The sequence below is a fragment of the Lonchura striata genome, chromosome 2 (assembly GCF_046129695.1).
Source record: "Lonchura striata isolate bLonStr1 chromosome 2, bLonStr1.mat, whole genome shotgun sequence".
NCBI classification, from domain to species: Eukaryota; Metazoa; Chordata; class Aves; order Passeriformes; family Estrildidae; genus Lonchura; species Lonchura striata.
The window spans coordinates 76,864,158-76,876,491 of record NC_134604.1 but is presented as its reverse complement, the minus strand read 5'-3'; the positions used below and the strand labels follow the sequence as shown (position 1 = coordinate 76,876,491).

At 34.4% G+C, this 12,334-nt stretch overlaps 1 protein-coding gene across 1 annotated transcript in view; it reads left to right on the top strand.

Moving 5' to 3' along the window:
* The window catches only part of UGGT2 (UDP-glucose glycoprotein glucosyltransferase 2), a 71,596-nt gene that overhangs the window by 23,511 nt on the left and 35,751 nt on the right, over nucleotides 1–12,334 (top strand). The window contains exons 9-14 of the mRNA XM_077781487.1: nucleotides 365–464; nucleotides 4,275–4,335; nucleotides 7,095–7,186; nucleotides 8,120–8,270; nucleotides 9,270–9,389; nucleotides 11,561–11,646. Of these exons, the coding sequence (XP_077637613.1) occupies nucleotides 365–464; nucleotides 4,275–4,335; nucleotides 7,095–7,186; nucleotides 8,120–8,270; nucleotides 9,270–9,389; nucleotides 11,561–11,646 (610 nt within the window). The remainder of the gene's footprint in view (nucleotides 1–364; nucleotides 465–4,274; nucleotides 4,336–7,094; nucleotides 7,187–8,119; nucleotides 8,271–9,269; nucleotides 9,390–11,560; nucleotides 11,647–12,334) is intronic.

Here is a 12,334-nt window from a genome sequence, read left to right as displayed (position 1 = left end):
TGGGGTGTATCTAGGTTTGAGTGGGGTACTACCCTTTTGATGATAGCATAATACCTTGTGATGAATGATCTAGAGTTTTTCAAAGTGTTTCTGTAAATTTAGAAATTACATATACAATGTGTATGTTCAAGAAAGTCAAGCAGAATTCTGTAGAAAAGCCTAAATTTAGTATTTCCAACTTTAATATGATCAGTTTTTCAACCTTAATATTGTAACTTTCATAACTGTTGAATCAATGACTGAAACATAAAATATGTAAATAGTGAGATTGTGTATATGGAACAGTTTTCTGACTGTAGGCAGTAATGATTGAGTAGTATTTCCAGTGATTTTTTTTAAATTTATTTTTCTTCCCCCATCTTAGATCTTAGTTTTCAAGCAGCTACTCGAATTATGTCTACCCCTATTTATGATGCCTTAAAGATAATGAAAGACGTCTCTCAGAACTTCCCAATAAGAGCCAGGTATGATATTTAAGCTTTTTTTTTTTTCAAACACTATTTTTATGTTTGCATTTGCCTGTAATGACAGTAATACAGATTTATATCCAAGTCCTGCAGTCACATACTCATGTTTGACAGCTTGCTAGATGGATTCCAGGCAGTTTCACTGAGTAGAAGATAACTCCAGGGAGAGCTTGTGGTCAGTCTCTTAAATGTTTCCTGTCTGATGCAGGAGATGCCATAAGGACATCCTAATCACTACTTGAGGCACTCAGTCCTCATGGATTTCACTAGACTGATATTTCCCCAGGTGAAAACTTCTGTTGAATTAGTAGCAGAACTAGTCACAGTGGGAAGAGACAAAATACCATTAGTAAATTTTGTGGGCATCTACACACATTAGTTCTAAGCACAGTGTTGCTTTGAGATTGGGCCCTGTTGTGTGGTAGTGTTCTTACTGGGGAAGATGTGTCTTCCATAACAGATTACTTAATAAAAGATCAAGATAAATATTAAATAAATGGACATATCCTGATATTAGCTATCCAAATATGAAAAATTGTTCTTCCTGTAAGCCAGTAGTATTGTAATTGAGAAATGCTTTTCTTCATACTTATTAAGTTCTTCATGTAATCCTATCAGCAATATTTGCTTGAATTACTGAATTAAATGTAATGCTAAATAGGGCTCTTAACGCAGCGTGCTTTCACATTTTGCCACTCTTGTTTAATTATCACAGTATTTCATTGTCACCCCTGATTGTTTCTTGGAGAAAATCTACACCATAATGGAAAAACTACCGTTGTAACATCTTGTGTCAAGGAAGCAAAATGCCTTTTAAAATGCCTGAAGCATAATTATTATGAAATAGTATGGTCTAAATTTGCACTTAGATTAGCAATCAGAAAATTCAGCTTTCTAGTAGGAGATAGTGGAAGTGTGCAAAATGTCGAACTTCAGGTCCAGTTCTGTTCTTTAAAGGACAAGAAAAAGTCATTTTGAAGTGTGCCAGGTGACATTTAAATAATGGATTTCACTCGTCATTAAATCGTTACATTCCACTCCAACTCCCATTGTGTATTTGTGGCATTAGAGAGCTCAATTTACCTACTCTTCAAGTATTTTCTGGGTAAAAGTACAAGAAGACTTCAAAATTATTAAAAGGGGAATCACTCGTTCTGTCCTGCATGATATATTCTAACATGGTAATCTAGCATGCTATTTGTAACATGAGAGATTACAAATATTTAAATAATTTAATTTTTGTAGGTCTTCATTGACAGCTTAAAGGGACATTGTGTAAAAATAGTGCACAGACTAAATTTCATTAATAATCTTCTCATGCTTAACCTGATGAATCAAAATAGTAGTTTGGAAAAAAACTAGAAGAAACAGGAAATGAAGTTATTGCTTAGTCACGTTAGATAAATAGCCTATCATTATAATAATAGTATTTTTAAACTGTGTAAGTTTCAGACAGTTTTTATATGAAAACAACCATTTTTATTACATGAAAATTGGTTTAAAAAGGCTGTATGTGAATTCTAGAACTGTAGTTATGAGAATAAAATACTGTGTGTTTCTTAAAAATGGGGTTCCTTAGACCTTAAAAATATTATACCACTCCTCTGAAATGTTCTTTCACTTTCTAATTTACCACTTGTATTTTTATCTCAGTATTTCCAGTTGAAAAGGTTAGTCTTGAGGTAGATTTTACAAAATGTCATCAGATGTAGACAGTGTACCAGATGATATATGTCATGGCAACATTTTGATAATTCATTTTATAAGGTATTTTTCATCTTTGATTTGTTATATACTTGTCATATTATTGCATTCTCAACGAGAAGATAATTAAGTATTATAATGCTCTGTTACTTGCTATTTATTATAATTAAGTATTATAATGCTCTGTTACTTGCTATTTATTAATCATTCACAGATGTTAACATTGTGATCCTGTGAATGGTTCCTTTTTTCCTCAACATTCAGTACTACATGGCTACATGTTCTTCCAGATAAGAATAAACTTGCATAAAATTATAGGGAATATTTCAAACTTAAGGTCATTCAAAAACTTTCCTACAGGATGTAGAAAGATAAATAGTATCCACTTACTTTCAGCCAGTGAAGTGTTTCTCTTTAGTTAGAGTCTTGCACTTGATGATTACAAAAACATTGGTAACAATTTTGTGACACTCTGAACAAATTGAACAAATGACAGAACTGAAAATGAACAGATGGCTTCCACAGGTATGCTTGTTACCTCAGGCTGCTAGGGTGTCCTTTTTAAGGGTCAACCATCATACTTTCTCCATAATATTATGCTAGAATCCTGCATTGTCAACTGCCATGCATGAACAAAGAGCTTGATTGCTTTCTATTGCTAGAATAGCTATCAGTAAAGCTTACCTTTTGCTGATGGGTATTTTACTATCTTGCTAATGTTGGACCACCTTTGTATTTTTTTTTCCATCTTCTTATTTTCATATTTTTGTTTTATTTTTCGGCTGAACTACTCACATTAGGAGCCATTTGGAAATATACAGGTTGTCCTTTTTATCTGTGCATTTTTTTATCAACTGAGTGTGCTTCTGAGAGTTACAGGCCCTACTATTTTTTTTGAGTTCAGCATGATAAAATTCAGGTTTTTAAAGTATTTTTTGAGTTTTTTTACTTCACAACTCTCTAATACCAAGCTTGGAAAACATACTGTTTGCTCCTACAATATGTCTGTTTGGTCGCCTGGAAAGCTTGAATAGTTATTTAAAATAAACTGATTTTATGTCTTGCTTCTGATACACTGTGAGAAATGTGGAGTATACTAAAAGATCTATTCTGAATCAGTTTCTTTAGGGGGAGGTGAGGATTTATATTATTAAATACTTTATTTTCCACAAATTTGAAACTGGCTTACAGAATCATTCTCAGTTTGCCTAGTTAACTTTCAAGTTTAAGATGACTCCAGTTTTTCTTGAAGCCCCATACAAATTCACTAAAACATGTACAGTCCTGGTTTGAAATAATGTTCAACTAGAACATTTATTTTTGCGGTTATCTGGACGGTCATATTTAAGTTAATATGGTTTAGGTTTTTTTAAAACATGGAGAGATTAATTTTCCTCTGAAAGTGTTTTATGATAAGCCCGATAATTACAAACTTCACATACAACACACTGTGGCAGGGGAAGATAAAATAGTCATCCAGAACATTCATCAGAGGTAAAAAAGACAAATTGATGGGTTACCTTCAAAAGATGGAATGACTAAGGAAAGTAAAACTTTGTCTTTCTGTGAATGCTTAATATTTTCAGTGGTCTCTATCTGCAAATCTCTTTTTTCTAAGTCTCAGCTAATTTTAAAGTGGTTATTGTTTGCATGTTTTCCTTGCCTTTGTCCAGACAAATCCATGGCTCTTCATGCTGTAAAGTTGTGTACTGTGGAGACAGTAATATGAAGTTAAAATATGCAAATATGGTATGCACATAGGTAATAATTTAGATGACCAAACAGCTTACTTTATTGTAATACACATCCAGAAAAACAAGCCATGAGGAAAGCTTGAGAGTGATAAAAAATACATTGATGATATTACTGCAAAAAAAAGTCCTAGCCTGAATCTGAAATGTGGGTTTCCTAGAGTAAAACAGAACTATATTTGTCTTAAATATTCAGTATTTATGATACTGCATTACTCTTCTTTTTAAGACTTAATTAGAGTATTCTTCAGTTACAGTGCATTGGATGCTTAATGAAAATACCAATTTCATATAAAATAATTCTTTTTTTTAAATAACATGATTGAGTGATACAAATATTTTATTTTAACAGATCACTTACAAGAATACCTGTAGACAAGAAAATGCAAAAAGAAATAGAAGAAAATCAGAAGGTTTGTTTTTATTTCTTCAGATGGACATTTGAACTACTATTGTATTGCTGCTTTTGGAGATTTTTTTTTTTTTACTGCAGCAACTTTGACAGTTTTTGTTAAAGAAAAAGCGCTAATTGTTCTAAAAATCTGTTGTGAGACAGATTAACACTTAAATATGTAATTCAAGTATTTCACTTTCTGCTATTCGTGAAACTTTCTCCATTCTCTCTTTAGGTTTTACAGAATTAGGCAAGGCCAAACAATTTTCATGGAGTGTTGAGTTGAGTCACAGATTGTGTGCTGGGAAAGCAAAATAGGTATCAGTTACTTTTTCTATGGCTATGGTGTTGAATCTAAGCCTGCTGCTTATGTTATGGTCAGCAAATGCGAACTTGGAGCTTTTCACACTCTCAAAATCACACATGTAACTGTTCTGCAAGGTGTTTTGAACATCAGCTGTGGCAGATAGGTGTTTTGTTTTCATCCTTGATTCACTGCATCATTTTTGCCTTGTACCGTGTGAGGAGTCCCTGTTGCTGTGATTTTGACTGATTCGAGATTTATTCTGAGATACCACTTAATGTTTGTTGAATTCATTATGTCTGTCTGTGTTCAGTTTGGATTTTTTCTTTCACGTTGAGTGTTGCAGGTAAATGTGAGGTACCATTCTTGTAGGACTGGTCATGTGAAATTACATTAATGATTAGTCAAATGAAATGATTGGGAGAAGTAAATTAAAATTTGGAGCTGAAACAAATTACAGTGGATATGTGTGGTTGGTCAGCTGAATCACACCTGTGATTCCATTAATATATTAACTACATTAAGAGGATTTTATGCATCTATCACACTAAGTTTTAATTTCATGTGAGGTCACATCCTTCCTGTAGTCTAAAGGCCTTTAAGCAGCTAAAAGCTAAAATTTATTGAATTAAAGGAAAGAAACTTTTTGAACACTGATGCTTGAGCACAATAAATTGTCATGTGCATTCTTGAACTGCAGTACATCCATCTAGCAGCAGGAGAGATATGATCCCATGCTGTGTGTAACTGGATGATTCCCTCTCAAGATAATGAAAGTTGAATAGGAAATGCAACGGGAGGAAATAAAGTTATTACAAGTGAAAGACATGTGATGATTTAGGTGTAATGAGTTGATACCTAAGCAAGAAATAGACAAAGAACTGCTATAAATAAAATAAAAAAATAAAATCTCATTAATCTGAACTGAAAACTTGCAATGCAATAATTTGCTGAAGTTTAACAAGAAAATAAAATATTAATATTACCAGCCTTGAATTCTAGTGTTGGATGCCTAAATACTCCTTCCCTCAACTTTTTTATGATAGTCAATGCACTTCTAGAAATCAATATCTAGCATCAAAATTGTATTAAGAATCTTGCCTCTGATCTATCAATATCTGTAAGCATCTGAAGGGAGGGTGTCAAGAAGATGGAGCCAGGCTCTTCTCCATGGTGCTGAGCAATAGGATAAGAGGCAATGGGCAAAAACTGGTGAGTGGGGAAGTTCCATCTGAACATGAGGCAGAACTTCTTTACTCTGTGAGTGACTGAGCTCTGAAACAGATTGCCCAGAGTGGTTGTGGAGTAGCATTCACTGGAGATATTCAAGACTGCGTATCTGGACACTGTGCTGTGCAATGTGCTTTAGGATGACCTTGTTTTGGGAGGGAGATTGGACCAGGTGACACACTGTGATCCCTTCCAACATTAACATTCTGCAGTTCATCTTGGTTTTTTTCTGATTTGCATTTTCTACTTACATTTAACTGTGTGAAAGTAACCACACTGCTTTACAGAAATGATACCAATTTCAGTGTTCCCTCCTTTTTGCTCTCATTTGTTCAGTTACAGGTTTATATCAGGAGTGACATACTGAGCCTGAGTTGCTGCTATAGGCATGCTTTTCTTAAAGTACATTTTTTTGTTCACACTTACTTTGTTTAGCAAATAGGAGCCAAATTGAAAAAAAAAATACATCTTTCTTCTCATGTGTATTTTTTGTATTTTCTATTTCTCTGTTGGGAGTTAAGGCAGATCTGGAAATCTGACTGCTCCTTCTGTCATGAGTTAGAATACACTACTGCTGTTTCTCCTGTCACTTATCTTGCTACAGACTGAATGGTCTGAATGGTGTTGTGCCTCAGAGCTCTCTGTAGGAAAATTATAATAGATGCTTTACTCCCTAAATACCATCTTCCTCTTGTATTTGTTTATTGTGGATCTTTTTTCTTTTTTGCCAAGCAAAGATTTACTATCCCTTTCTCTCTGTGTTCTTTCCATGGTCCATTTGTTAGACAAGATTTTAAGTTTCTAGTCCGTTTTTCCTAATTCCTTGAAACAGTTCAACTACAAATTTTTCAGAATTGAGATATATTAAGTCATTGAGAAAGCTGGTTTCAAGTGGAGGGACACATGTAAGGTTCCCTTTGCTGTGTGGATGTATAGAAATAATTTTAAAACTTACAAGCTGTATTTCTGTATGTGTGTATTTTCACTTTGTCGGCAAACACTGAGAATATGTCCTTTTCTCTGCCTTGGACAGGTAGGTTGTTTTAATTTGTATCTGTACATCTGAAGTATATTAAATAGCACTCATAAAATATGTGGTCATGATTTTTTCCAACACTTAGATAAAGGAAGAAATTGTGTGGAAAAGATTTGATGTGTCTGTTTCGCAGAATTGTTTAAGGGTGTTTATATATGTTATTGTAGACATAGACCTAAATAAGTAAGCAGTACTTTTTACTTTTTAGCATTTCCATGAAACACTTGGAATTCAACCTGGAGAAGCACGTTTGTTTCTGAATGGCCTTCATATTGACCTGGATTTTCAAGATCCCTTTAGGTAAGATGTACATTTTGTTTGAAGGTCACAGACTTACTGGGCAGTGGTGCTCCTGGTCCTAATCTCACCTGTTGCATTTTGGGGGCAAGGAAGTGTTCCAGTAGGAGGAATACTAATTTACAGTGGTTTTGCTTAGAGTATGGACATTATGTAAGTAGTTGAGAATAGCCTTTTCTCTTGGAAAATATTTTCAAATTTGCTTATAATTTTACAACTCACCATGTAAAATTAATTTGGAAATGGAAAGAATCTAACGTGTGTTTGTAAAAAGGTGTGAAAAGCACTTTATAAAAAAGTAAGCAATGCTTTCATATCCCTCTTACTTGAAAATCAGGAAAATATAGACATGAAGGCAGTCACAAAGTCTTGCCAGCTGTGTTCTGCTGTGGAGTACTTCAGGGGGATTTTATTCTCAAATTTGAACTTTCAGATTGCAGCAGATATTCCAGAGTCCCATTGGATCTTCTGGGAGGTTTAAGGGTGTGGCTGTGTGTTTCCTCTATGCTGAGTTCTGCCATGATACAGGCTTAGAGTTCATCTGTGTCTCCATTACTTGCTTGCCTCTCTATTCACTTGCAAAGCTGCTTCTTAGAGTACCCCAGCTTGGATTTTGGCAACAGGCAGGACAGTGCAGCAAGAAAGTTTTCACTCTGCTGTCCTGACACTTCTTACTAAAGACAGAAAAAATTCCTTTGTATAAAATAGATCTAAATGAATAAAAGCATTGTATAATGTGTTGTAATTATGTTTTGAAATAAGTTAGAGGCATAGTGTTATTAACTGATTTTGTTTTAAACATTCGGCTGTGGGACAATATAAAGAGAAAACATTCCTAAGACTATTAACATGAGGATTTTTTTTAGTTTTAAAAATAATTTTTATGTCATGACAAGAGGTCTTTGTAGACATATGTACTTTATCTTCCTGAAAAAGCATTTTAGAGACTCTTAAACTGGAAGGAAAAGTGATGCATGGCCTTCATGAACTTGGAATCAAAGGAGAGACCCTGAGTAAATTTATGAGGTTGCATGTACATCCTAAAGATAATAATTATGCACTCGATATTCGTCACTCTTCAATAATAGTAAGTAACTAGAGTTATTTTTTTAGAGATTACATCTTTAATAATTCTCTGTATGAAACAGTTTTCCTTTTTTTTTTTACCTCGGTTGAAATAGTCTGCATAAGGCCATATATCAATTAGCAGTTCAAAATGTTTTCAGGGGTAATATCTCTTCAGTATTTTGAGTCATTTTCTCAAGTTTATACCTTATTAAAATATTAAGATATAGGGTGTTTAATGGAAACAAAAAATATAGAGTAGTTGCACACTCCAAACTATAGAATTTGCCTTTTATAGCAATTAATGTAGCTACATAATACTACATATATCTCATATTATACAAAACTTCTAAGTGTACTTCACAAGTATGATAAGTGAATTTTGGGCCACTTAAATATGTTATTTCTAGCTGTCCAATGACAAATTGGACAAATTCTTCAAAATTTACACAGGTTTCATTACAAAGGTTATAACAGCAGGGGAAAAGGCACAAAGCAGCACTCCTACAGCACTAAAATATTACTTTCTTGCATCTGAAAGAGCCACTTTGACTCTTCTGTTTGCCCCAGCTTGCACAGAGAGCACTAGAAGAATAAATCAGCCATGTTGGCTGATTTATTCTTAATTGGCTATTTTGATCTATCTAAAGTTCTGTTGCTGCAGTCTGAAGATAAATACAGTGCTTGGATTACAAGATGGTTGTGCTATGTTACACCCATCTGTGTGATACATTGTTATGATGTTTGCATTGTGAAAGTAATTTTCACCATTAAAAAAAATAGTTTTATTCACATCCTTATACACAGCACTAATGATCCTTTTTCCTTTTCCATCCACTATTAGTTTTATTGTGTACTGGAGATAAAAACAGTTTGATTAAAAAGAAAAAATAAAGATAAAATTTAGCAGCTATTTCCTGTTATTATTTAACAAAAGAGAGACATTTTATAGTATTATTATGCCTACATATTTTTCTCAGTGTTCGATGCATGTTCTAAATGGTAGCCTTTTTTGTTTTAGTGGATTAATAATATAGAACAAGATCACAGCTATAGCACATGGCCTGCAAGCTATCAGGAACTGCTAAAACCCTCATTTCCTGGATTTTTACATGAGATTAGGCGCAATTTATATAATTTGGTAAGTTTGGAGAACTTTGGTTTTTTTGCATACTGTATATGTTAATATGTGAGCAGACAGTTTATTAAAAAATACACGTGCTGGATTTATTGTTAAGTTTTCTATGTGGATCTGCTAAGAGTAGTGAAAACTGCTTTATCTAGTGAGTCACAGGTGGTTATTAGTTTGATTTGCAGATGGATTTGGGCACAGTTTTGTAAAGAGTTTTTATGTTCCTTTCTGTGTTACACATAGAAAATTCACTACTATCAAAGCATGAGTGAAGGTAGTGATAGCTGTCCGTGGTTTAGAGATGGTAAACTGAGGTACAAAGATATTTAAGTTATAAAGCTTACTAATTATTAATGTATTGTAGCTTAATTTTTCCTCTGTAAATAGGATTCTGTGTCACTTAGTAAGCTAGGGAAGCAGCTATTGCTGATTTAAATTAGAAATTAGAAAAGGTAGTCTTACAAACCATAGAAGCATAAAATGGTTTGGGTTGTAATGGACCATTAAAGGTTACCTAGTCCATCTCTCCTGCAATGACCAAAACTTCATCCAGCCTGTTCTTTAACAATTTAAATGGTGGTCCATCCACAGCTTCTCTGACCGACCAGTTCTCCTGTGACACCTTTGGTGTCTCACCATCTTCACTTCTTCATATTTAGTCAAAATCTGCCCTCTTTAAATTTAAAACTGCTACCTCGTGTTCTATCACTACAGTGTCTCTACTACTGGTAAAAAAACCCTCTCCTTCTTGTAAGTCTCCCTATGCACATAGGAGTGGTGCTGCAGATTCTGATTGGTTTTGTGGCCCTTCTTTGGACCCACATGAGGTCCATGTCTTTCCTGTGCTGGGAACCCCAGAGCTAGATGCAGCACTCCAGGTGGGGTCTCACCATGGCACAGGGACAGAATCCCCTCCTTTGCCCTGCTGTCCACGCTGCTTTGGATGCAGCCCAGGACATGTTTGGCTTTCTGGCCTATGAGTGCACACCGCCAGCTCAAGTCCAGCCTCTCATCCACCAGCAACCCCCAAGTCCTTCTTGGCAGGGCTGTTCTCGATCTGTTCAACCCTCAGCCTGTGCTGATAAACAGGGAGTTGCTGCAGCCTAGATGTAGCACTTTGTACTCAGCCTTGTTGTAATTCGTGAGGTTCCCATGAACGCACGTCTTGAGCTTGTCCAGGTCCCTCTGAACGGCTTCCCATCCTTCATGTGTGTCAGCTGCACCACTCAGCTTGGTGTCCTCTGCAAAGCTGTTGAGGGCACACTTGGTCCCTTTGTCTTTGATGCGAAGTGATGCAAAGTTTATGTGTAAAAAGACAATGAAAATACCAGCAATAGGTAAGAAAAAAGCGTATCTTTATAATGAAGTATAAGATATGTGTAATATGAAGTAGCTTGTATTGCATATTCAGGGTTTCATAAAAGAGCTGTATTATAGAAATCTATAACACACCATTTCAATATCATCTGAAGGGGGGTGTTCAAAATTTTTAAAGTTACTCTTCCTTATTTCAGCTACTGTAGCAAATTTGATGAATTTTAAGAGGAGTTTGCAGTGCAAAGTTTATAAATGAGGTCCAGTTAAATCTGCATAAGGATAATTTGCCTATGCAGACACATCCCAGTTTTAGATTCTATGCATGTCTGAAAGATCTGAGTTTATACTCTAAGGTACACTAAGTGAAAGAGTGACTACAAAGGTAGGCGAGACAGGAAGGAAGAAATCTTCCCAAAAGCCCAATTATTTGCTTGAAGTTTTTAACCAAAATATTGTTGATTTATTTTTGTTTGGTTTTCACAACAGAAGAGAGTTTGTTAAAAGATGTAACAGAAAAATCAGCATTATATCTTTCTAAAATAAGTATGGAATTTATTAATAAAAGCAGAGTAATGGCACAGAGTCTTTCAAAGGAGGAAAGTTGGATGGATCACTTGGTTTGAAGTTCAGTGAATGGTTAAATCCTATTTTCACCGTTTGGTCCAAATTCCTTAATTCTGATGTTTTTTTCATTTATAGTCTTAATGTTTACTCAAAATGAATGCTTTAAAAAATTGAAAACAGCTGGGGCATACAGTTTCTTTGGAAATTAATGTTCTTGTCTTAGATTTTATGTTTGAAGAAAAAATAAAAACAGACATCAAGAATAAATATTGGATGCCTGATATGTTTTTTCTTCTTAGGTACTTTTTGTTGATCCTGTCCAAGAAGATACTGGTGATTATATGAAGCTGGCAGAATTATTCTATCATCATGATGTACCACTTAGGTAAGGAAAACTGAAAGTCTTGAGGAAAAATCTTTAAATAAGGATTCTTTCCTTTTTTCTTCATCTTCTGTTCTACTAGACAAGGATGTGAATTCAGGTTAAATCCAATGTAACAACATTTTAATAAAGCACATTTGTTACCCATTTGTGTCAAGCTTACTCAGGTATTAAGTGTTCTTAAGCAAATAGATTGCAAGGTATAACATACATGAGTGTGTATAAAATGAACTGCACAAGTCTGATAAAAATTTATCTTGTGAAAGAGTCCCACTGGGTGCCCTTGCAAAGTTGCATTCTAATAAAAATATTCGTTATATAAAACATTCTTTCAAGGAATGTTTTCAATTTGAGAGAGAGACACTTCTGAGGAAGTGTCTGGTTGATCTGAGATACCTAATTGTAAAAAAAAGTGAATTGGTCTCAGAAATGGCTGTTTATTTCCACAGTTTATTAAAGGATATCCAAGGTTCAGCAAGATGAATTGCATGTTAAATATTTAAAATCTTCCTGTGAAATGGCTTTTTGTGTCCTCAATAAATTACAGGTGTTTCATTTTACTTTAAAATTTTACTAGTCCTGATCTTTTTTTGTAGTTGTTTTTCTTAATCTTTTATCATTCGATTACAAAAGCATAATGAAAGATAGATCGCAGTGTTCTGTGTGTCTTCACAGAAAGTTTTGGGTTGAA